This window comes from Necator americanus, chromosome I (assembly GCF_031761385.1).
Source record: "Necator americanus strain Aroian chromosome I, whole genome shotgun sequence".
NCBI lineage: Eukaryota > Metazoa > Nematoda > Chromadorea > Rhabditida > Ancylostomatidae > Necator > Necator americanus.
In genome coordinates, this window is record NC_087371.1 from 9,334,199 (window position 1) to 9,360,125 (window position 25,927).

At 40.6% G+C, this 25,927-nt stretch overlaps 1 protein-coding gene across 2 annotated transcripts; it reads right to left on the minus strand.

Moving 5' to 3' along the window:
• Nucleotides 1-965: 965 nt before the first annotated feature.
• Nucleotides 966-25,849, minus strand: RB195_004964 (uncharacterized protein; the record flags this gene model as incomplete). Of its 2 annotated transcripts, XM_064177208.1 has the most annotated exons (29): nucleotides 966-989; nucleotides 1,070-1,161; nucleotides 3,306-3,348; nucleotides 4,068-4,203; nucleotides 4,679-4,781; nucleotides 4,839-5,382; nucleotides 5,439-5,567; nucleotides 5,831-5,923; nucleotides 6,123-6,227; nucleotides 6,280-6,396; nucleotides 6,800-6,888; nucleotides 7,028-7,121; nucleotides 7,817-7,944; nucleotides 8,236-8,398; nucleotides 8,495-8,590; nucleotides 8,646-8,754; nucleotides 9,005-9,139; nucleotides 9,368-9,487; nucleotides 9,544-9,625; nucleotides 9,687-9,795; nucleotides 10,677-10,791; nucleotides 11,637-11,759; nucleotides 12,137-12,190; nucleotides 12,228-12,267; nucleotides 12,327-12,415; nucleotides 23,630-23,750; nucleotides 25,190-25,280; nucleotides 25,437-25,530; nucleotides 25,701-25,849. In XM_064177208.1, the coding sequence occupies 29 exons, from the start codon at nucleotides 25,847-25,849 to the stop codon at nucleotides 966-968; spliced, it is 3,387 nt and encodes a 1,128-aa protein (XP_064034332.1). The 2 variants fall into 2 exon arrangements, with proteins under 2 accessions (XP_064034332.1, XP_064034333.1); XM_064177207.1 differs by lacking the exons at nucleotides 966-989; nucleotides 1,070-1,161; nucleotides 3,306-3,348; ... (2 more) ...; nucleotides 25,437-25,530; nucleotides 25,701-25,849 and having other exon boundaries at nucleotides 4,059-4,203; nucleotides 12,137-12,267; nucleotides 12,327-12,377.
• Nucleotides 25,850-25,927: the final 78 nt, after the last annotated feature.

The window sequence follows — 25,927 nt, forward strand, 5'->3', positions numbered from 1 at the left end:
AAAATTGAAAAGAAATCCAATCTCCTTAACATCAATCTATAGTTGGGTCAAAACGACATGAATCATAGTTGCGATGCATTTGCTTACGTGCTCGAAACGGCGCGGTTGGGGCAGCAGTTGGAACAGAGTTGGGACCGTCACAAACTGCAGCGACGGGTGGTGCCAGCAAGGATTTCACCACGCTCCTAACCGCTATGCTCCACCGAAGCGTCTCGAGAGAAGCAGCGTGCGCAGCGGCTTCATGCCGGTTTTTACTTTTTGGTATTTGAAATGAAAACAAAGATGAAAAGTTGGCAGTTAACATGCGGCTCGTCCTGCAGCACGTTCGCTCGCCTTACGCTATAACGATCGCACACAGTTTTGGGCGTACAGAACCATTAAGGATGAAAAGCTAACAAAAGAAAACGTGACTTACCGATGCCCTTAACCACACCTGCCGCACCTGGGCATCGTTACAACCGCTGTAACGACTGTTCACACTCTTAAACCAGCTGGTGAGAGTAAGGGCGCAACTGAGTGCCCCCCCCCTCTCCCCCTTCTCCCAACGACATTTTCCCCATAAAATAAAATCCGGAAAGAATCGAATTCGCCCTAAGTGTGCATGTGACAGAAAACCTAATTATAGTCAAAACGACATGAAGCACAACGTAGTTGCTCACGCGGCTGCGCTAGAAGCGGTGGAGAAAGTGTTTGTAATCATCAAGTGGGACCATCGCGAAGTGCAGCGATTGGTCCTGATAGAAAGAGTTCCACCACGATCCTAATCGCTACGTCCCATTGCATCTCACCGCTTCGAGCGCAGCCGCTTAGGTATCCGCACCGTGCTTCATTTCGTTCTGATCTGACTATATCTATCTCTGTATTTAAAAAATAAAGGAGCTAACAGGAACTATCGGTCCAAGATTACATCTTGCAACACGAACATTCAAGTATGGCACAGAGTGGGATGACTTGATATTCCAGTATCATGATGAGCATATGGATCGTGACTGAACAAGACATAGCAGAATAATTTTTAGGGAGCAAAAATTTAAGAAAAAGATAGGAGTATCAAGAAAAGTTCATTCACCCGCCCATGAACTAGTAGCTCAGCGTCGTTTGAGTAGAGCGCCATTTGCCGGATTTGCCAGTCGTCACAAGTGTTGGTCGTTGCCGTGCAACCTCAAACTTGGGTAATTAAGCAGTTGTTATGATATACAAAAATATTCTCAAATCAACTACAAAAACACTCGGCTATATGACAACAGAATATAAGGCCACGAAGCTTTATAGATCTATGAATAAGGAATAATGAATAACGACGTTGGAGTCGCTATACTTTTCCAATATGTTCACGTTTTAACTTCAGTTCCAATCTTGTCGACGATGACACCATGCGAAGAATAGTCGAGCACTGTCAGCTGATGCTTTCCCAACACGATAACCTTCAGCGACCTTTCATCTATCTCGAAAACACATGTAACGTAGTAATGTTCGCTTCAGCCAGCGCAAAGCTGCAATATGTCGTTTACCTTGTGCTCACATAATCTGCAGACTTCGGATTATGCTAAAGGTTTTGGCTGATCAATGTCGCTGTTGAGTCATACGGGATAGGACCATCGCCTCCTACGGGAAAGATTTTCAATCAAACGGAGAGAAGATAAAGCCGCGAAGTCCGCAAACTATTGTTAATTGGGATCTCTTCGCTAGGACAGCCGAATTTGGAATTGAACACTTTCGCGACTCCACGAGGAAGACTGAGAGCAGAAGTGTTGGCTGATGCTTCAGAGGGGTGGAAACCGCTATGCCCGTCGAGATTTCGCCAATCGGAAAATGAAGATGACTACTCTCAGAAACCCGAATGGAACAGCGATTGCATTGAGAGGGGGAATGGAGAAAATAATCCACGATTTCTGCTCTGAGAGGTTCTCTTGGACGGCCATGTCCACTTGCCTCCGCACCATCTGAGCGAAGGCAGACATGTCATTCCGGAGGTTCTCGCATCTGAAGTACAACATGCTATCGCGTCGTTAAGCAATCGTACGGCATCCGATCCCAACAGGATAAGATCTGAACATCTTAAGAATCAATCCCTGTCAGTTCTTATCAACACACTGAGGAGACTCTTTACCTGCCGGAACGTAACTATAACAAAAACTGTAACAACTATAGCCCAATCTTACTATCCGCTTACTATCCGTTATTTACAAACTCTTTACAAGAGTGGTCCTTAACGGCGTTGAAAAAGTGTTATATGAAGGACAACCATATAAGTGAGCAGGATTTCGTAAGGGATTGAGCACGATAGAGCACATTCACACTCTTTCGAAACCCATCGAGGTATCGTGAGAGTATAGAATCCCGGCCTGTCTCACCTTCACCGACTTGAAAAAAGCCTTCGAGTCGGTTGAGAAGGAAGCGGTCATGGAAGCCTTGGACAACCAAAGCACACCTACTCAGTACATAAAGATACTTCGAGAGTTGTACTGTAACTTCACGACCGGGATTTCGCCATTCTGCAAGAATACCATCATTGACATGAAGTGAGATGTTCGACAGGGTGAAGCAATCTCAATAATTCACGTCTACTCCCGAGAAAGCAATGCGAAAGCTGAAATGGGGCTACGTGGTAGTTAAGGTTGATGGTCCGCACCTACACTATTTGCTTTTTGCTGATGACATCGTTCTGATAACGTCAAGCGTCAATCTGACATAACGAATGGGACTACTTGGTAGTTAACTTGTCGAATTTGATGATCTCGCTCAAAGGAAAGAATATCCGAATGGAATGGGCCAAGTATATCTGCGTCAGGAAATTAACATGATGAACGATCTGACCTCCGATCTGGAATGGAAGAAACGAGCAGTTTAGGGTGAGCGTCATTGCATGCGTTAACAAAAGAGTGATGCAAGGAGTATCCCGCTTCACGCAATTGAGGGTTTCGAAGTTCTTTCTTCCTTCTGCATTCTAAGATTAAGGACGCCGCCGCGCCCAGCAAGGAAAGCATAATAGGTGGGCCGAGCACGTGTTGCGCTTCAACGACAAAGGTTGGACCAGAGCCGTGAGCGACTGGGTTTCCCGCGATATTAAGCGCACTACAGGAAGACCGCCAACTCGATGCTCAGATTTTTTCACGAAGTCCTTCAAAGAAAATTATGATGCTCTTCGTGTCCCACGCGAAAGGAGAAACCTCTGGGAGACTCCTGCGCCCTATCGGGGCAAAGGAAAGGTTACTGGCGTTCACTTCACTGGTCCGGAGACCTGCAGGAGTCGAGGTGATCAAAATGATCAAGATGTAAAACAGAGCTACCACCTACTCACCCACCTCTCGTTTTTTCTGTCCATTTCTTCGTGCTTGCACGCCCTAGCTGGGAGAGAGTAAGGACAGAATTTTCATTTCAAGATAAACCGGAGTGCACTGCTCCATGTGGTGCGACGAAGGACGAAGCGAAATACTCGCAATTTGGTCCTTCAAACTTCGACGATTAACGATACTACTTTGGACAATATAGCACTTTTCTAGAATGGTCACCCACACAATGCTGTCACGTGCGCGTAATAGTAACAGAGTTTACGCATTTTTTCAGCGAGCAGCTGGAGAAACCTGACTTATTTAAGAAACACAATATACTTATCGAAGAGGTTTTAGATTAACTTCCGTCCTATATATTTCAAAAATGAATCTGCAAGATATTGTGAACTACCACGGAAAGGTTATGCTAGGGGTTGCACAACACCCAGGCGCGTAAAGTAATAAAACATTGAAATAAAATTAATCAATTACTCAGACAAACATAAAAATAAATGACATATATGCGAACTAGCACTTATGTCAGGACACAAACTAATATCTCGAGATTTTTATCAGCTACAATTAAGAAAAGAATGTGAAAGACGTAAATGGCATATAATCTTAAACATACAGCGTCAAAAAGAGCATTTTGGAATGTAGATGACGCCATCACTACGTAGCAAAAATAGAAACATCGAAATGCCACATTGCCATTAAATCCATCGAATGGTGAGAAACAGCGACATGAAAATGCTAGACAATGTTTAAATAATCTGCATGATTTGCTTAGCCCACTGTATAGTCAGTGTCAATTGATGGCGCCCGACAGTCTTGGAACAATGTTTTGAGCTGTCGTACACTCCAGTTGATCTCCAGCGGATCCATGCCTACACATGTGTCGCCACGACGATTATTCTTCACCGATGTTGCTCTGAAATCGAAATTCTTGCAATCAACCTGTTTATACAATGCTATTCACTGTTTTTAATAACGGTTTATGTTGTATGAGAAAATGCGTGTGCGTGCTAGCCTTTCCTTACAGTTCACTGACGTGATGCGCTTCCAACTGATGGCAATCGATTGGGCGCTATGGCATAGCAGCGTTTATTCGATAATCACCAGATACAAGTGACGTGGAAAAGCTAGGTAATCACCTCTGAGAACCCTTTACTGGCGATTTCTCGTGAAACATCTTGTAGATGAAAGTACATAGATGTAAGAGTATATGATGGAGCACAGGGGCATACCAAGAAGCAGACAAATTCGTAAAGAACAAAGAATTACGGGAGTTACGAAGATGAGAAATAACTTAAATTTTAATAATGGGAAGCAGTGAAACGGTCACCAAGACAAATATATGCGAACCTAGAGATTACAGAAAAGAGCACCAACGAAATCTTACATACCTCTGCGCATCCCTCTGGAAGTTATTCGATTTCTCGTCTCGATGAGATGCAGATCTCACAATTTCTGGTTTTTTTGATAGCGAATCTTTGTTTGGACGATGATCTGAACCTAATTTTTTTAAACGCAGCTGTTTCAATTGCACTCTAGAAAAGGACTGACCAGAAGGTGGTTCAATGCAGTACGAGGAGAACCGTTCTGTGATAAGATGAGGATTCTGGTACTTATGATTGGTTTCCTGCTTAACATGCAGATCATGAGGTTTGTATAACGGCACATATAGATCTTCCCTGGACACACGGTTCTCCAGTATCAGAGCGGATTTCCTCGTATTTTTCGGGGACGGAACTGCATCAGCTGGCTCGAATATGCTCCTAGAAAACCTTGGCGACTCTCCGCAGTCAATATAGGAATCTCTGAATCGTAGGACTTCTTCCGGAACCACGTGAGATCTTCTGTTTAATCGTGGTGAGCTGTCAGCTGCCAACTGATTCACTCGCAGACTTTGCAACCGTTCGGTTATAGTTCGTAATATAGGCTCTTGTGACTGTACGTCCGGCGTAAATGGATGCACATGCACAGTAGGTTTCTGGGATTCTTCTGGACGACAGATGTCCTTTGCAGTTGTCGTCGTTGAGCGGGGAAGGCAGTCCACGACGACAGTCTCCTTCCGAACCAGACGAGAATGCCCCGAAGGTTCATGCGCCTAAAAGGGGTTGTTATTGAATGAAATGTATTGAAAAACTTCAGGGTTTCCCTTACTTCATTGGAATGTGCTGTTGAGCCACGAAATGCAGGAAATCGTGATTCACAGTCGTTTAGCCGTGATAAACCACAATCTGATGTTTGTGTGGCTTCTTCGCGGGACTCCTTACGCGAGGGAGGCTCATCCTGAAAAGTAAATATTGTTCACGTCTCTTAAGGATCAAACTAGCTTCATATTTGTAGGGGATTTTCACTCTGATGCAATAAACAGTGTCAGAGTGAAACCTCCACTCGCATTTCTTTCAAAATGCTATGATTTAAATATTTAAACCTCTAAAATCACCGCGAAGAAGAGGTGTGTGAAGAAGGGGTCCTACCTCAAAGTTACTGGAATAAATGCCAAAAAAAGACTGCTTCAATCCTACATGGGATAAAAAAAGTGTACTCACTGTAGTTTTTTCATCCTTGATTCGATCAGGCTTGATATCAAGTCGACTGTCGTGTTTGAACAGTTCATTGGTTCGATTTTGAACTTGTTCCTGCTGTAAACAGAGAAAAGTTGCTCTTATTGAATGCTGACAAGAAACTTCACTTGTTAAGTTCACAAAAATTAGAAAGAATAGAAACATGTAAGCGATTTCAGTAATAGCTCGCAAAAGATCAGAAACTCGCCCGTAAAGAATCCTTCCTGGATAAATGATTTTAATTTAATTTAAAAAAAAAAACTAGTCGTGGTCTTACCTTTCTCTGGAAATGAATCCGCTTCAAGCATGGTGATCTTGGCGTATCCGGTTGCTTTCTATCCTCCACTTTTTGAATGAGTACAACTTTCTCAGGGAGCGGTTCCTGAACGGATTCTTCCAAAGAAAATAGCGAAAGAAAATAAGGTTAGACTCACCTCCTTTGTGACAGTGTCCTCCTTCTGTTGCCGTAATGTCTCCGATCGGAAAGAGGCACGGGAGAGTGGTCGACGTACGGGCTCCGCTTCTTCATCAGAATCAGAGAAGGAAAGAACCTTGAGCAAAGAAGCATTTAGTTGAGCAACAAATGTTGCCTTAATATGTGAATCAAAAGATGGAACAGCAGTAAACGAAAGGAAGAAACTCGGATTTGAGTTTCTTTAAACAGAAAAAGAGTGGAAGAAAAAAGAAAAAATAGCAAGAAATTGGTCGGCAATTTTCAAGGGTTCTCTATAGAAGTTCTACATTACAAACTCTACATCATAAGATAAAAGTTGATCCTTGTTCCGTTACTGGCATTTTTATTTCAAGATGATTTTCTTTCTTTTATAGTCTCTTGAATGGACTAGATTTGCATATTTGAAGTCCTTGTAAAATGGTGATGAGAGTTTCTCTCTTTTTTTTTTGGAAAAGAGTCATAAATGTATTCGCACAGAGCTTGGATATGTTGTCACTCACTCCATCGTTTTCGTGGATAACTTCAAGGAATCTTGGTGGTCGCTCTGCAGGAATTTCATCACGTAAACTGCTCAACGATGGTGAGTTTTCTGAAATAAATATTTTACAGACAAAATCTCACTATACTTAGACGAATAGTTACCCAGAAAACATAACAAAGTTTATATCGCTGCGGAGCACGTCTATCTAAATATGAAAAGGAAAAACCGATAAAAATTCAATTTTCACCTCCCATTTCTTCAATAATTGGCGTTTTCTGAGATCCCTCGTCATCCGAGCAAGTTGGCACCGGGCTGCACAAATGATTGGCGTTGTGATCAAGCTTAAAGAAATGAAAGGAATGAATGAATGGAATAGTAATTAAGAAACTAAGAAAAATTACTTACTGTACTTAAAATTACTTTAAATTAAGAGAAATTACTGAACACAACGGATTCACCTTCAACTGACAAGTAAATTTCAAGACGATTCTTCTGGGAGCATTTATTTTATGTTTGTTCGCAGCTGTTTGGCCGCATTCAATCGTAGCATTGTATCACCAGTACCACCAGTTGTAAACAATAACCATCGGTCAGACGAACACTAGCAGCTTACACCATTTGTAGTCGGGTCAAAGCGACAAGAAGCTCGGCGCGGTTGTGTAAGTAGCTGCGCTCGAAGCGGCACGGTGGACCCAGCGATTGAGATCGAGATGGGACCATCGCAAACTGCAGGGATGGGTGATGCTAGCAAGGGTTTCCCTCGATCGTAATTTCTACGCTCCACCGCACAGCTTTGAGCGCAATCGCTTTCGTAATTGCATCAAGCTTCATGTCATTTTTTGGCCTCGTTTGTACTTCTGCCCTAATCGCTTTTTCGTACTATCTCAAAACTAAGTGTTGGTAATCCTGTTAGAAGAGTATCACTCTACTAAATAATGTTGTGCCAGGATTCCCGATCTTTTCAATGCTTCTTGATTTTTTAACAACGACCTCAAACATTTGACCATTAATTTTAACGGTTTAACGAATTCCTCACCGGATTGAGCAAGGAGAACACATTATCAGCACTGAATCCAGGCGGCATCACTTCAGCAGCGTTGAGAATCAGAAACTCGACCAACAGCGGAACTTTTTTACCATTTTCAAGTGGATCTGTCGATTGTTCTGCAATTATTGGAATCAGTGCTTTTCCGCACAGAGCCCCTTGCCATTTCAATCCAGACGGCTTTGCACTGGTGATTATTACATTGTCTCGACCTAGTTTCGTACGTGATTGTTGTTTATCCGTGCATGCGCACGGAAAGAAAATCACGTGGTAATGAGGTCGTTATCATGCAATCCGTGATAAACAAAATCGTGTGGTCCACGATGATAACGAAAATCCCCAGATTTGTGTGGATGCGATTTAACGCTTCATACATTTCAAATTCGTCAGAAACAGAGAGATGAACTCGCCAGAACTTTCCAGAAAACTCGGTGCCAAACAGACTGACAGAGCTGAAGCGGTCATTTTCGATGTTGGAGAGTTGGCGATTTTGTTAAGCAACTTCAGAACGTTGGCTAGAAGTATGGAATGTGCAGTTGGGAGCAGTTTCAATAAACTTTTACAGGCGGCGATCTGAAAAGTACATAATTGCAGATCACCCCGGTTGGTGAGGATATCTCAGAAAATCCTGGTAAAAAAGAGAAGATTTTATTAGACTGCTAGAAACACCTTTTTCTCATGATCTGCCTCATTAGCGACCTCTTTTATCCATAGGTCATAGTTGCCGCTCAGTAAAATCTTTCCCGGGATGCTCCGTAGGTAATCCTAGAACACTGCGTAGGTGTAAGTGATAGGTCAAAAGTAAAAAATCCACGGCTACCTTCAAAACAGAGGCCAACACATGAGTACCGTATTTTGCATAGTCTGGTACCTGACCACGCTCCATTTCCGAGCGGCATTCTTTCAAGGTGCTTTGTTTCGGAGACTTTCTGCAAGTACAGAAAACCATCGTTCCAGATTTTATTTTCCTTCTCTGGTGAATGAGTAATTCGAAATGGCAACATTAGAAATGTCAAAAGCAAGAAGAAAAAAGGTTCGTGTCAAGAAAAAAGCTTTCGATTCCTGTTGCACAATGCTCTCATGAGAAAGAAAAAAAAAACTCGACAACCCTTTGTCAAATTAACTTTTTCAAGGTCAAGTACATTCAAAGGAATTCAGAACTGTTCAAGAGAACTCCACCTGAACACTCCTTCCGTGTCGCATCCATGCATCCTGAGATGATCTACAATGCTCATTACTGGTTGCGGCGGAGTCGGTCCATCAAGTTCACGGCCGAAAAATCCACGAGAATCAGTGCGTTGTAGTACACGTTTCCTAGAAGAAGTAGAAATAGAGGCCACTTCAAAAATTTGGTGGATAGGGAGATATACGATGCAAGTGAGTCCTGCGTCCGATCAAAAATTTGTCAAAGAAGTAAAAAGATTTGGGACAAATTCTTTTAAAAAAAACAAGAACGTATGCAAGGTAAAGCATCCGCAATCGTGCAAGTACAAAAAAAACCCAAACAACAAATTAACAGGATAAACAGTTTTCTTCACGAACTTGATACTGTTCACGATTTGCATCGGTGATGAACTCTTAGACGACTTGATGTTCGACAAGATCAGGCGAGCATTCGCTATAGGACAAGCGTCCAAGGTTTGCCGTTGACTTTCGGACAGTCTAGAAAATTCCATACGATCGATAACCACAATTATCGTGTGGCTGGGTTAACTGACCTTATCCCCTGCCTCTCAATTTCGCTCATAATCACTACGTAGACATTTTCAGGCCCTTGCAAAGCTTTTCCGGTACCTTCGCCTAAAATAAAATCAGTAAGTTTAGAAAATTGATCAAATTGTTGATACATCCGCCCGCTCACCTACGACAAGTCTCAGTTCGTAGGAAGTGTGTGAAAGACCAAGATCTGCAGCCGTCTCCACGACTAATTCGCCACTTTTCTTGCCATTATCAATACGACGACGGATCACCTTAACAAATTCACTTCCAAATTTGATGAGTTCAGGCAAAAAGGCTATAAGCAGAGAATCAGAAAAGCGTACTATGTAGCCTTATTATGACAAATTACATATATGTTTATCAAAGTCAAGAAAAGCCAACAGCATCATATGGGCCTCCGTCGGTGAAACGTTGGATGCTAATCAATGGATATCATTTACATGAGGTCCTCTCTACTGGCTGGCCCTAACATACACGCTTCAATCTTCACCAAACGATTCAAGTGGTGCAAACCCAAAACAAATCCTCATTGTTTCATTCATTATTTTTTTTTATCTTATTTTATTATTACTATCATCACTGCACTGGCCGCAGCCTACTTTTGTATATCTACACTATAGTAGGGTCAAAACGACATGAAGCTTAATGCAGTTGCGTAAGTGACTGCGCTCAAATCGGTGCGGTGGAGCGTAGCACTTAGGATCGAAGTGGGACCCTTGCAAGGAGCACTCGCGAATGCAGCAATGATTGGTACTAGCAAGAGTCTCCCTCGATCCTAACCCCTCCTCATGTCATTTTGACCCGACTATACCAGTTTTTAGCACATATTCATGAAAAAAACCATGGAGGAGAGCTATTGTACGATAGAAACAATAGCCTTTCAGGATGTTATGATATGTAGAAGAGCAGAACACCTATGAATGCACCATTAAGTGCTTTTTTAAAAGTTTCTATAGAACAACAAGCATAATGGCTTTAAAAAACTCCAAATGCTTTTGTCATTACACAATGAAAAGCTACTTAGCTGATTAATAGGATTTGGTGTTTGACAATTGCCTTTGTTTCCGAGCCATCTACTTTTACCTTTGTCTGTATCTGAGTTAATGAGATTTGAAAAAGCACATTATTCTACCTGTTTCCGGCCTCGTACATTGATATCCATCGATATTGTAGTCGAGACAGGTCGTAGGCATTGTTGAACACAGTATGAGAAAAGTTCAAACCAATCCTCTTTTTCGTTGCGATTTCTGAATGATGAGATGACGGATAACTGCCACAAACAAGTTTTATTTCATCTTCTATGGGCTAGGAGCAACTACACGCACTTTAAAAGAAGCATATAACGAAATTGACGATCTCTTCACGTTGGGATCTCTCCACGAAATAATAGTGTTGGGAATATGGATCTTGAATACAGGTACGCTCAATTTCCCTTCATTATTCTGGAAAACTGCTCGGAAAACGGTCCAAATGAACGAATTCTGTTACGAGGCATCTGATAAAGCGCAACATCCGTGGGCGCTACAATACGCGCCGCGTCTGCTGTCGCGCGAGACACAGCATCAGCGGCTCACTGTTTGCTCTCTAGCTTGCAGTGTTAATGGACGCCTCGTAGGAAAATAAAGTAGGGCAGGAAAATTCGGCTCCCAAGGTCGTTTCCTACGCCGTTTTTTTTTTAAAAGGACGATTGGGATGAATTGAATGTGGTCATGTTCATACTCGTAATCTACACCATTCATCCCATCCTTTCGTAGAGAGGTCCCAATATCGTCAATTCCGTATGGTATGCTACCCTTGAAGCGTCTTTACGCTACTGCATAATAACAGCAGCAATACGTAAACTTATAATACGTTGTCTGAAATTATTGTCGGAAACTATCGCAAAAACGGATGGGAAACCTACGGAAGAAGATAGGCGAATCCAAAAATGTGATCATGACTACTATCTAGGAGAAATTAGAAATAAAACTAGAAATAAAGAACACCAATCTTAGATTGTACAAAATTTTACTCGCTTTCTTCCTAAAACCTTCTTTAACATCAGAATCTCCTGACTAAAACTTCTAGGCACTTTCTGTGGAAAGAAATTTACCTGAAATGTACGAGATAGTTGCAGAATGGCCATCCAAGCAAAAAAGAATCAGCTGAGTTCGACGACGCTACCCACACTCGATCCAGTCGTAGCTTCTCCTTCAGTTTGAAGCAAAACGCACTTCTAAATCTCTTTGCTATCAATATCCAAAGAAATACTCTATCATAACAATTTTTCATAGAACTCTGGCGGAAGCATTACCGCCTGCCCAGAGTTACAGCCAGATCGAAACGATACGAAGCTCGACGCCGTTGCGTAAGTAGCTGCGCTCGAAACGGTGCGGTGAACCTAATTGGTAGAATCGATGTGAGACCTTCGCAAATTGCAGCGACGAGCGGTGCCAGCAGTGGTCCCCCTCGATCCTAGCCGCTATGCACCGCCGCACCGCTTCGAGCGCAGCCGCCTACACAACTGCACCGAGCTGCATGTCGTTCTGACTCGACTATACATATTCTTAGTATATGATGGTCTCCATGAGCCCATCGATAGCAAATACTTACTTTTGCTTCGAAACCACCAGAGTATCGTTATAAAGGAACAGATAGCGATGATGACTGAGGAGTGTGGTCAGTGACGTCATTTGGACCGCACCTTCCTTCAACGCTTTCTTTCCTTGGCTTGATACGCTGTCCTGAATTTCGATACTGTGTGAAATGAGGTGATCGATAATACGCTAATCAATTGACTCACGGTGTCCACATTTAGACTCGTCGAGGACGAGTTCGCAGGGCAAGTTTCCATTTCGAAGTATTACATACAGCAGAGTAACTTTGTTTAATCTGAACATGAACGGTTTTAGTCGCGGTAACCGTTTGGCAGTCAGCCGGAAAGAAGGGAAGGGGAAGATCGAGCGAGTAGTGAAAATGGCTACATACGGAGCGCGTAGGTCATGGATTTCTACATAGCATCATTAGTAGCGGACTAAAATAGTTGTACTTTAGGTACATTACAGACTTTCATTACTGCATTACTCCCAAATTTCCCACAAAAATGACCATTAGGAGCGTGTAACTAGAAACAAAAACCTCTGCAAAACCTTGCTTATAAATTACAATCAAGAACTGGAGATCGTCCCAGGACTATACAATTTCCTGTGGGTCTCAAGCTGAACCTTATCTTATCTGTGCATGAGAGGCTGATTAACTAGAGTTCTGGTCTGAATTTCTAGCAATTTCTTGATTACACAAACTCACAGAATATAAAGAAAACTAAAGATAAACAGTCAACAAACAGATTGCTAAGCTTTAGCATTGATTTGAAAACATAGTTTTCCATGGCAAGCACTCAACAAAAGAAAAAAGAAGAGAAAGAAACTAAAAAACAACAACAAAAGAGTACATTTGCGTTACGTTAACATTAGGCAGCATTACGTCGGGTCAAGTTGATTTTAAATTTATTCTCTCCATTACAATGGGAAATTTAAGTTTCAAATTGAGTCCATAATTGGCCTTGATTCAAAATTGTGGTCGTTGTCAGCGAAATTGGGTGAAACATGTTCCAGGAACAAATCCACATGCTTCATACAATTTAGCAGAACGTTTTTCGTTTATTAAGAAGCTAAAATCAAATTCAAAGAAATTTCAAACACAAAGATTTTAGGGCATAGTTATATGCAACCTATTAGGTGCACTACTTTATTTTAAAGTTCATTTCCCTCAATAATGTTCAGTTAGTAGAAAAGTCGGTTGAATAGCATGTTACTCTCTTATAAATTGAATTAGGGGAAAATGAACTAGACTAAAGCGGAGTTACAATTTTTTCGGCTTATGATACTGTTCTGCATAACATTTCTCCAAAAACTGCATACAACTGCGTTTGATCTTGTGTTACAGATTCCTCGAATTCAAACATGAAACTGTTTTGATTCGCTTTGGAATTGAAAATCTATTTTAAAAAACTGAAATGATACTCGGAAGTTTATTTTCTGTTTTCAGCTTCTCGTTTAGTTTTTTTCTGAACCACATGTAAAAATTGTGCTGCTCAAACTTCGTTTACTTGCAGTATGTACTGTAACGTACTTCATCGAATTATGACCTAAAAGAGAAAATCGAACCAACTTAAAATAAGGCATGAAAGCGCTAAAATTATGTAAAAAATCTAGAATTCTGCTCAGCAACATCTTTTCTCAGACTTGAAAAAAAAAACTATGGCAAGATCCTTAATTGGCCTTTAAAACGGCGAAGAAGCCGAATTGTCAGAGTAATAAAAGTTTGGTGTGGGAGGTCGTGTACACAGTGATAGAAAACCTAGGCAAAGGTATTCAGAGGTTTCAAGACACGAGAACGTTCGAACTATGGCAAGGTCAAGAACGAAAATGGAAGCTTGGGAGATCTAGGAAATAGCTACCATGCAAACCTCAGAAAAACCGAACAACGAAAAGAATCCTAGAAAAATTCTGACACTACAACAAAAAAGCGTGGCAGATAATTCTTTGATTTTAAGAAAAAAAGTTGTGTACTAGAGGATTGTTCTAGAACTTTGTCATGAAAAAGAAGGTCATCAAATTAGGAAAAAGATACAACGAAGGAATAACCATGGATGTGGGACAAGTAACAGTGATCACAGTTTTCAAGGCCGACAACTGCCTTGTAAATAAGCAGCAGACCTCTTTAAAATAACCAGTTTTTTCTAATTGGGCTTCGTAACAACAGTTCTTACAACGAATGGACAACAATATCCGGCTTCTCGTGGAGGTCTCTGGGCGCAGAAGTTCCACAGATCTGTGTACAGTTCAGGAGCCGACAACTCGTGATTTCTTTTTCAGCGGTAGCTCGCCTAGGGTAGGCGATATAATTTGCTTTCGATAAGCGCAACGAGCGATGGATGGATGAATCAGATGGACAGGCGGCTGGTTTCCTCCAGCTACCTCGTCCTCTCGTTCCGCTGTCGCATCCTCCTCGCTTCAACACTTTCAAGGTCTGTGAATTTCCTATAGCGATCGGCTTACAGCCTCAAATAATTTGGAGTGGTCAACACGTAGTTTGTTTGAAACATGGAATTGAGATCCAGACCACCTCAAATCATCTCAGGATAGCCTACGCTTGCAATCATTTAGTCTTTTGATTGAGTTGAAGAGGTCAACTTGTTCATTTCTAGTGGCGGAAGGTTGGTTTACAATAGAGTTAGCATCCGTATCAACTTAGAGTGATCCCAGCGCGCATAGTATCTGGAGTAAAGTCAAAATGTACTGTAATTTTTCGTTTTATAGTAATGGCAGACGATCTAGGACAGGAATTTCCTTGTGTAAAAATTCCGAAACTTCTACTCTGTAAGTGAAAGAGGTGCCTTTAATTTTAAAGGAAACGCCTACCCTGCGCAACATACTAAATACACAGACTCTCTACCTCAAACCTACTGCGACCTCACAATCCTACCGCGAAAAACACTTCAAAATGAAAAAAGAAGAAAAAAAAGAAGAAAATGTGCTTAAACGCGCTCGGTGTTCGTAGAGGTTCTTTGCTTGTCACCTAAGAATGTGTTCAACGACGGATGACTCATCATTGCGTAAACGTAAACGTCGTAGCCGTTATTTGATGTGGTGTGTACCTTACACGGCAGCAACGAAGACTACTGGTCGTACAAGTTCTACGATGAACAAGTTTACGAACAGTTACGTAGCTCATTTCAGCTTATGAGGACAGGTTCTAATGCTTATGAGATTTCCTGGAACTTCTAAATCAAGGAAATGTGACTGAATGTGAAACGGAGACCAATTGAGCATAGTCAGGAGAAAAAACCGAGTCGAATCCGGTTAAGCAGCGGAATTTCCGCTGCCGTGTGATTTAGTACATATAGTGATTCTGGAAGTACTAAATTCGATGATTCCTCGCTATTAAAAAGCACTAATTTATGGAATTCTAGGAAAAATACTTTGAAAGAATGGGAGTAACAGAATGATGAGAAATCTCCAAAGAAGAACCAATTTCCTTCAGAGAAAACTGGACAATCTTTGTTAATCTTTCAGCGTTGTTAGAAAATGGAACACTCTTAAAAATCCAGAAAATTTTTTGATTTGTTTCTTTTTTTGAAAGATCTCGAAGAATTCCTTTTCCTATATGAATCCGAAAAAATCTCGGGATTCTTTCAGATGTGATAAGAAATTTACTGTGGTTCACCATTAAATACTTCCATTGATGTGTTATTCAGGTCAAATAAATTCCAAAATTCAGCGATAATTGATATTTTAAGAGCTGGAGGGAGCACAAAAAAACATAGTTGGAACTTAGATTCTCCAGGAGAGATGCTGCAGTAGATTTTACACGAAAGAATACAGAAGAGTGTCCGCCGGGCTTTCTTTTTCGATGCGTGTTAATCTACAGATTGACCACTTGAACTACTCCAGCATAAATAAACGAGATCTTCAGGATGTCCAGTTTCTCAATTCGGATTTGAGGGCATTTTTGTACCGTGGCTTATCGTCGATCATTTTCAATCAGTTCGCAATAATTTCAATTCTCGAGAAATCACAAAGAAGTGCCGAATGAGAAAAAAAAACGATAAAGAACAGATGATAGGAAATCATTTTTGTCCGCAAATGCAGAAGGGTTCAGAAATTTCGCTTCTGTAGTTTGCACAACGATAGCAATGAAAAGTGAGTGAACGTTTCGATTTCGTGCGAGTCAGACACAAGAGGACAAAAAAACAAAGCATTCAAAACGCGAAGAGAGTAAACAATCCAGAAAAACTGCTGACTCCAATCTCCAATATGGAGTTCGTGGCTTGATTGCTGTACAACAGAGAATTAAGGCTTATGTTGCGCTAGTAGCAGACAAGAAACCTTCCCACGCCCTATATCGAAGACGAAGAAAAGTTACATTTCAAAAAATTCTCTCTGAAAATTGAACTTAGAGTGAAATGCTGGGAAAAACACATCAAAATAAATGTTCAAGCCTAAAATATTGGACTGAATGAATTGAAGGCTAAGATAAAGGTCTTTTTCAGTGTTGAAGGGAAACGGAAGTATATTTGCTAGGATTTAATAACTTATGACATTCTCATTAATAACTTCGGCTAAATAGCCTGAGATTCTCGATGGAGAAACCTAGGGAATGAAATCTTCACAACTGTGTAATTAATTTTGCGGAGAATTTTGTAGACATCGTGAAATCCAGAAAATCTCTCGCTTTCATTACTACAAATGTATCGCAGATTTTTTTTGTTACAAATTTTTTCCATCAGAAAAAAAACCAATTAAAAATCCTTAGGGAAATACATTTACGTTTCAATGATTTTGAGTATAAAAACTACTGAGAGAAGGGATTTAAGTCAATTTAAATTAATTAAGAGTAAAGAAGTTTGAAATTTATGTAATGCCTCGATGTGATGAGGTCAGCAACGAATAGAATTGCTAGCAAAGTAAAAAAGCTAATTTTGTTCTCACAGCCTTTCAGGGACCTTTCAGTTCCAAGCGGTTAACATTAGAGATTTTTTTCCACATACTTTACACATTTTTACAAATTCCCTTTATTCAAGGTTCGAATTAAAGAATAAGAAACTCAGTAGTAATATAATAAATAGGCAAAGTGGCAGCAAAGAGGAATTGGTTTTTACCACGTGGTAAATATTGGTGTTGATCGTTGAAACTCATAATTGTCTCCAATGTCAGTCAATTAAAATTTGAAATAATTTCCGTTAATCAAAATACATGGTATGAGGACTATGTGGATTTAAGGTGATTTACTAGAAACTTTTCAATCCTACAATTTCCCCAAAAGGTTTGCTAAAAATATTCTGGAATATAATGGAATGTTAATCAGAAATATTTAGGAATAGTCCATGTAACTTGGGATCGTGGCTTCTTTTTTTAGTGTGAAGATTAGAAAAAATGAGGAAAATATAGGCAAGAAAACACATTTGAAGTTTACCGGGTACATATGGTTCTATGGATTCTCGAAGAAAACGTAGTCAGACATTGTAAAGGTTGTAATTGGCTTTAAAGCAAGTAAATAATCGACGGTTCCTCAGAAAACTACGTAAGAGAGTAATTTTCGAAGAAAAGAAAACAAAGACAGCATAAAAGCAAACGTATTTATAACAACAACTGTAGATTGAAGTGGGTATAGAAGAAATAAACATCTTCCTAAGAAAAAGCAACGGGTACTCAGATATTTCTTCCATTGATTTGTGGGAATCGTCGTACAAGAGCTTATCGGCTTTCAACACGTTGGAAACATATGCAAATGAGACCCGAATGAGGGGTTTGCAGCGGTGAAGGCGGAGGAGGTGGACGGAGGGAGGCGTGGCGGGCGGCGGTGAGCCGTAGCGGTGGATTCTCTCGGACGATACGATACTATAATAGAGGGACCCGCGTTTGATGGTTTGGATGGGTGAACGTCGCTGCGGTGGCGGCGGCGAACTCTCACTCACTCACTCGCTCAGCTGACGGTCAACGCCTCAACGCGTCGACGGACGGCTGCACCGTGCGCAACGGACGCAACGAACGTTCACCGTGTTCGCCAGCGAACGCAAGATATCTTTGCGTCTCCGCCGATCACACGACCTCTACGTTATCCGTTTGTTATTCAAGGCTGTGATGGCGCCACACACACACGTATATATGTGTAGAGACAGATACACAGTCACAAATAGATACGTTCGCCGGATTAGGCGGTGTCAAAGTGTTGCAAAAGTCGCATCCACTTCGTGTGGTCGAACATCTCACGTTCAACTGCCCTTGTCACTGATTACCCCTTCTCGTCTCGTGTCCTTATGGAAATGTTTTAGAAAAAATTTGATTAATAGCAATCAAATTTAACACTTCAAATTTAATAGCGCTATCGTCCTTGACAAGTTCAATCGACAATAGCATTTGTAAAAACTGATCGAGCGGTGTTAAGGTCAATTTTTTCCTCCCATCGTTCCTCTACAATCTTTTGTGGAAAGCACTAATTGAGCAGGTACAAGTGCAAAACGCTAACTAACTTTGCAAATTTTCACTAGATTCTCAGGGAAAAATATATTACGGCATAGGTATTGCTCCTGGATGCTGAAAGCTAAACAGAAGTCCGTTCGCAACAGGTTATTTCAAAAAATAATGCGTAAAATATGTCACACTGTTCAATTTGAGCACCGAACGCCAAACTGTTCTAGCGGACGTCAGATCTCCGATAAAAATTCCCCACTGTCGGTACAATATCCATAAAAAGCTAAGATGGCCCTTAAAAATATTGCGCACTATTTTCTATTAGTGTATCTACGCGAATTTTTCAGATAGATCGTTCATTATCCTGAGGTTTCAGCTTTTTTGCCGTCTTCATAGGCATAGTATTCCATCGGACGTGCTTCCACTTTTAACACACACTGAAGAGAGCACCAACAAATGGGATGTAGCGATAATAAATAAAATAATTATGGTAGGTAGTTATAATAACATGTCAAAAAAAACAACCCCATACGTAAAGGTCTTATCAAAAACCCTCGTAGATACACTAATAAAAAAAACATGGACAGAAGTGTGTCGAGGTTCCAAAACACGAGAACGTTTGAACTACGGGGTGCTGTGCGGTCAAGTCTTTCCATATGGGACGCTTCTTAACACTGTGGCTTCCGTATCAAATTTAACTACTTAATCACAATTATTTTTATAGTTTTGCAGCATTCAAAAAATAAGAAAGTTAGAGTGTTCGAAAGATTAATTTGAAAAATAAAGAACTATTAATTGCAATTTAATAAAAAAAATAATAAAAAATAAAATTTAAAGTAGTATAAATTCCAATAAACATGTGTATATAAATAAATAAATAAAAATGTGTATAAATGTGCACGAGTAAAATAATTATAAATCTATCTATCTAATAGAAAGAGAACAAAAATGCTGCATAGTGAGTTCTTTGAATCACAAGTCGAAAAATGTGAAATCCGTTCAAACGTTGATGGTTAGATGTAGCGAAGTCATTTCTACCAGTTCAAGGTTATTTTCGTCATTAGCGTCTGATTTGTGGATGGGCACGGCGTCTCGTTTTTAACTCCATTAGGCGGCAAAAAGTAATTAACGTGCCCCTAACAATTTCAGGTAGCTGTAGCGGTTAAATGAATTTTAAAAAAAAATATTACCCAGCAGAGAATTCAAACATTTATCGCACTATCGCAATGTTTTCCCTCCTCTGAGTGTTTAGGAGGAAGAATTAGCAGCTGAAGAGTCAGGTTATAAATAATTGGGTCTCTACGCCCACTCATAATGGAAGTAATACAAAAATCAAAACTACAAAATAAAAATTAGGCGTATAAGTTGTAGCTACTTGGGCACAATTGAATATGGGTGCTGAATTTCAAATCTTTTCTATTTTTCCTTATTATTTACTACAAATTTATCTTTTGAATATGCATTTATGCTTTAAATCTTCGCTGTTTCTAATCTTTACTTAAATTTCAAAAAATTCATATGATTTATCGGAAAAATTGAATGGAAATATCCCGTTAAGTGGGAGGACATTTCGATCAAAATCAATAATTTGCTATCCAGTGGGTAGCCAGACCTAAAGCGTGTACGCATGTCAGAGCAAATAAGGTGGCTGCACCTCACATGCGCAAATAATTCCGCTTGCCTTATTTGCTTCTTTGTCAATCGAGGTGCGGTAGTCTTATCTGGTTCCTACGCAGAAAATAATTAAATACGATCCAGAAACGTCAAGAAATGGTCATTCAAGAGGGAGAGAAAAAAAACAACTATGAATTCATTATGTGAAAACTCATGGCAATTATTAGTGGGATTTTCAATTAGCTTCTCCTTAATCGGTGCGTATCGCAAGAAAACAAGATTTCATGGATTTTGTATAGCAATCAAACACTGTGACGCTAATGTCCATCTCAGAATTATTTTTATAATTAATGGGACTATAAATTATAATTAAGAGTTTCATTTTGAAGCGCTATCTTCAAGATTACCACTTTTTCCTCAGGTAAACTGCGTGATGAATTCGATCACTAACTGCTCGGACGAAATGTGCAAAAGTTCAACAGTCAGTGACCGTATCCATTACTGGATACGTCCATATTTTGATCTACGTCAAAAAAAGACACTCTTGAGTACAGCGGTTCAGAAAAAAACCTCTGAATAATAATCCATAATAATTAAAATAATTCTGAGATCAGAATTAGTGATATGGTGTTCGACTGCTATACAATTGTCATATAATTTCGTTTTCTTTTAAAATATATCGATTAAGGAAAAATCCCGATAATAATTGTCATGAGCTTTCATACAACGAATTTCCAGTTGTTTTGCTGGAATACATTTGTTGGCGTTTCGGGATTACCATAAATAACTAATTATTACAAATTATTAACTATGGGGCTATCTACGATCAACTCAAAGACGACCTCTTCCACAGGTGTAACCTCGCTCTTGGTTAGTTCTGCACTGGTACCGAACGGAGCAAAAAAAGATGCGCTACTGACAGGTGAGCGTCTAATTCGTCAAAACCGATTAAGGACGTCCAGAGTTTCCCTGTCAGGTTAACTCAGGTCGCTCTCTTTTAAATTCCTAATTAATATTAATAATTTAGCGACGCTTTCCTTGATGAAGGAAAAAATTAGAACACTTACCTAAGAGAGTATGGGCGGCAGTAGCGCAGTCGGTAGGAGGTTCCATTATGATTGGAGGACCGATCGATGGTTGAAAACCGTTCTAGCTCAAACCAAGCCCTTCATCACTCAATAAATTGGTTCGGCTTTTTTGGGAGGATAACACCACTAACTTGATACATCGGCTAGGCTCCGCAAGACATTGTTCGGGATAGAGATGTGTTCGTAAACCTCAAGCAATTCCGAATAGATAGATAGATTACGAACAGATCCCAAGCAGATTAATCAATGCCAGACGCTTAATCCTTTTCGCTTACACGATGGAGGCTAACTCAATAAAAATTCGTCTGAATAGGTGTACATATCCTACTACCAGCAACCTCCTAGTCCTAGAATAAAGCTGTTATTCCAGTTGAGTAGCACCAACACTTATGGGCCGGACGGTCAGCAATGATTGGAGCGATGAAAAGGAGAAGTTGACCGTGGATTGAACCGATTAAAACATCGTCAACACATTTTTCAATCCACAGTTACACGTACCGCAACTCGATGTGTGGTCAAGTGTTGGTACGCAAACAACGCGGCGTTCCAATGACCTGCGGAATAAGTGCGGCACGATTATGGTCGTGGTCAAAAAATAGTGAGATATTTTTTTTGTGCAACATGAAAATCCAATTTTGACGTAACTACAGGTACTTACATAATTCAGTATTATGATCGAACATTGAAAAAGCGACGATGAGTGATGGTGCGGCATCGCTGGCCACCGTTGATCGTTCTTATCTTGTCACAAAGTGGAAATTTCAGAGAAAATTTACATGCAATTATATTCGTTTCTCTGATCCTATTCTATCCAAAAACCAAAATATCGTTGAGGAATGAGCAAAATTCCATCAACTATTCGTTAAAAAGTATTAGTATCGAATTAATATCCAAGAAGAAGTACCTATAACCGAGAAGTGAAGGAAAAGGAAAACGTTAGAATGATGGGAAAAAAAGAAAGTGAGGCTTAGCTTCAACTGGCCTACCATACCCGCTCACTAAAAATGTCCATTCCACGGAAATCTATCTTACGGATAAAGAGTGTAATGCCGTAATCATGTCGTACCTTGTGTCATCCACATTAACGGACTTGATCAGCAACGATTTTAAGGGAAAGAAAAGATTCCGGCGAAATCCAATCGAACAGTCTGCTAACTGCCGATCACATTTCTTTCAATGACAGATTTAAAGGTCAAAGAAGAATCCGTTTAAATGTTGTGTTCAGAAGGAAGGAAAGAACTAGAACCAGCCGGGCGGCAGTAGTCGGCTAGATGAGCGAGATCGAGAGTGTGAGGACTGACAGCCCCCATTCTTGGACGCAATACGAAAAACTCCGATAAAATGCACTCGAACACCACGCGTTCGTTCATCAGTCAGGAATGACATCCACACACATGCACACACACACAGACACACACAAAAGCAAGCAATGTCAGCTTCGGTCATTTGAGGGGGGATGTCGAGACAATCAAATGATTCGAAGCGTGACACAGAAACATCCCAAGGGTTTATCGGCGGCAAACGTAAAGGAGGACAGTTTGAAAGAGTTCATAGTAGACATGGTGGATCTGGATCTGGATCAAATCACATTTCAATCCTCAACATAACATCAAAGCGGAAAATGAATGAGTTATGTGATTCAGCGATGTGCAGCAGGTTTTGCGTAACTGTGATCATCCATTCCACTTCTATCCGAGTCTTTTTGCTAGATTCGTTGACGTAATCCTTCTTCTCACGGAATAGCGAATTGGATTAGTAGGACTGCAGTCCAATCAAAAAGAAAATTAAGATATACCGTGCATGCGCGCAACGTTAACGTGTGCGGCTGCTAATCCTGAAATCGCTTGGTAAAGTGGATAAAATGACCAATCCTTATGGGGATGCGTCTACGCGTTCGACTTTATTTAAGGACCGTTTGAGGTTTATGAACACGCGTGCAGCCTTACAATGACTTGCAGTGGACAGTAGATGTACCAGGTCAGTGTTTTTATCTTCCCGGACAAGTCTGGTACCAGTTTATCGACTTCGGAAGAATGAAGTGCTTGGTTGCCCTAGGACGGATTCGTACCTCCGATTGATCGTGCAGCCACAGCGGAACACCTATCGAACACGCCACATCCACCCTTGTTATCGAAAAACGACCACATCCAACGCATACTTCAGCCAATGATCCTCTACGTCCAAATCAATTACAGTCAAGAGACGTTGCATTTTTTTCCTTCCCTCTCATTTTTTCCAAATTTCTGTTTCATTTCTTGAATTCTTTTTTTTTTGCGATTATGAGCAGAAATTCGAACAACGGGTTTCCTCCATAATCCTACTTCCATCAAAGAATTGCTCCCTCAATTCGTCTAACAATAAAATCTATTCGAAATTCATCTCTTTTCGAAATTCTAATAGAATGAAATCGTGAAATGCGGATTACTTACTTATTCATCAATTTGATTACTAGAACATCACCCGTGTGACTGGACGCGTCTAGGAAAACATCGTTCGGATTCGCATTCGTGTTTTCTTGCCCAGTGGGAATGACATTGTTGGACGGGGATTCTGAAAAAAAAAGACTGAGATTGAATTCCGCGACTCTACCCTTCATTTGAAATGTTTGTTGAAGTGATCCGTCTTGGTCCAGATGAGATACGTAATTTCGAACCATTACATAGAACACAACCTAAGAATTGGATGGAATGGATTAAAAAAGGTTCACGTCTTTTTATAGAAATGTGCGTGTGTGTGTGTGTGTTTGTGTGTGTGTGTGTGTGTGTGTGTGTGTGTGTGTGTGTGTGTGTGTGTGTGTGTGTGTGTGTGTGTGTGTGTGTGTGTGTGTGTGTGTGTGTGTGTGTGTGTGTGTGTGTGTGTGTGTGTGTGTGTGCGTATATATATGTATGTATGTATGTATATATATATATATATATATATATATATATATATATATAAGTTAAAGGCAGCACACCACCAAATTGATGACGTGTCAACATCTTTAAGGGAAAAGATAGCGTTAGCGGTGTAGGTTACGAGTATGAGTGTAAACATGCTGACTTCACCTTCACCTCTCCAAAAAATGCTATGGGAAACAGCGTTCTGCTACGATTTTTCCTACGAGACGCCTAATAACGTGCTACGTGCTAATAACGTACACGCGCAGGTTCTCCCAGCATCCAATTTATTCAACTCGCTTAAATAGGTTGCTTATGGGAGGTCACTGATCTTCGTCCGTTCGCTCGTTGACACGGCGCGCGTACTAGGGTGGTGCGATAAAAGGCGCCTCGTAGGAGAACTCGTAGAGAATTCTGAAGCCAAAAATTGTGTTTCACGGCGTGGGATGTGGGCTTCAGAATGATCAGAGAAAATTGAGCATACCCACGCTCGTACTCGTAGTCTACCACCATTATCTTTCACATTCTGTGAAGAAATCATCGTCGGTTCCGTGGAATGTTTCCTTCAATCCTTAGTGAGATGCTTGTTACAACCTCTTATCCTTCTCAGAGTTCGCCTTCTAATTAATTATCGCAGGTTTGTGTGATCTTGAAAATTCTCTCTCTTGAAAAGAGCGAACATGGATTCTTATTTCTCTGGACGCCAACCTCTACGGGATCTATGCAACTTGGACATGAAGGATAAAGTGTTTGGCGTTATCCAGTTTGCTTAGGATGCGCTAGCTTGGACATAAATTTATCAAAATGCGAAAAAACATCAAAATATCAGCTTTGGTCAGTTAGGTATTTGGTTCTCGGAACTTTTTTTAACTTATTATTTTTATTTTTCCAATGAGTACAATTATTTCAGTACACCTAGTTCTAGCATTAGTTTTCAAGAGTTCTGCCCCATTGTTTTTATGTATATCTCAATGTATATCTCAATTACAACGATCATTTCACGTCCCTCAGGGCTACTAACCACAATTATAGCGAAAATTTTGAGAAACCAACGATGTAGCAATATTTATCGGTCTATTTGAAACCAAAAGCAACATTAAACTTCGACAATACCTCCGTTGGCATCGAGAGCATCCTTAAAGCGCTTCGAGAAGGCATCGACTGTGGCACGCAAGTATGGCGCGGCGAGCTCGTCCCATGACTTCTGGAAGGCCTTATTTGATGGTACCACAGAGCGGTGATGTTTCGACCCGATACTGTAGTCAATCGGACTGAAGTCTGCTTGATGCCCACTTCTCATGACATTCGGCGGATCGAATAGGATCGAGCGCGCCGAGTCCCTGGGAATTTCTTCGCGTACCTTTCTGAGATTGCACGTGGTGGTCACTGGTACAGATCCTCCTCGTCCAGATCGATCATCTTCGGTTTCTAAGACCTTGTAGCGTCTAACGGATCTATAGATAACACTTTGATGTACTCCAAGGCGCTGGTGAATCTCGCGTGCCAAAAATTCCTAAAGCTCGATGATTGAGTGGCAGAAGCGCTTGACCATACTAAAAATGACATATATTCACGCTTGAATGAGATAAGCGTGATCAAATCAACAGAACAAAAACAGGAAAACCCAGAAAATACAGAGGCTTCGGAGAGAAGGTCAAATTTTCCACGTATACTCTTTTGTAGATGTAGATTCCCTGTAGATTTCGTCTGTGAGCTCGTACTATGGTCGATAACACGAGCATTCTTGTCCAGTGTTGTAACCACAACCAACATATAACCGAACTCCAACTTAAGACGAACTCCCCAACGGATTTGACAATGTCTTTTTATCTCGTTGATCAAATCATGGCT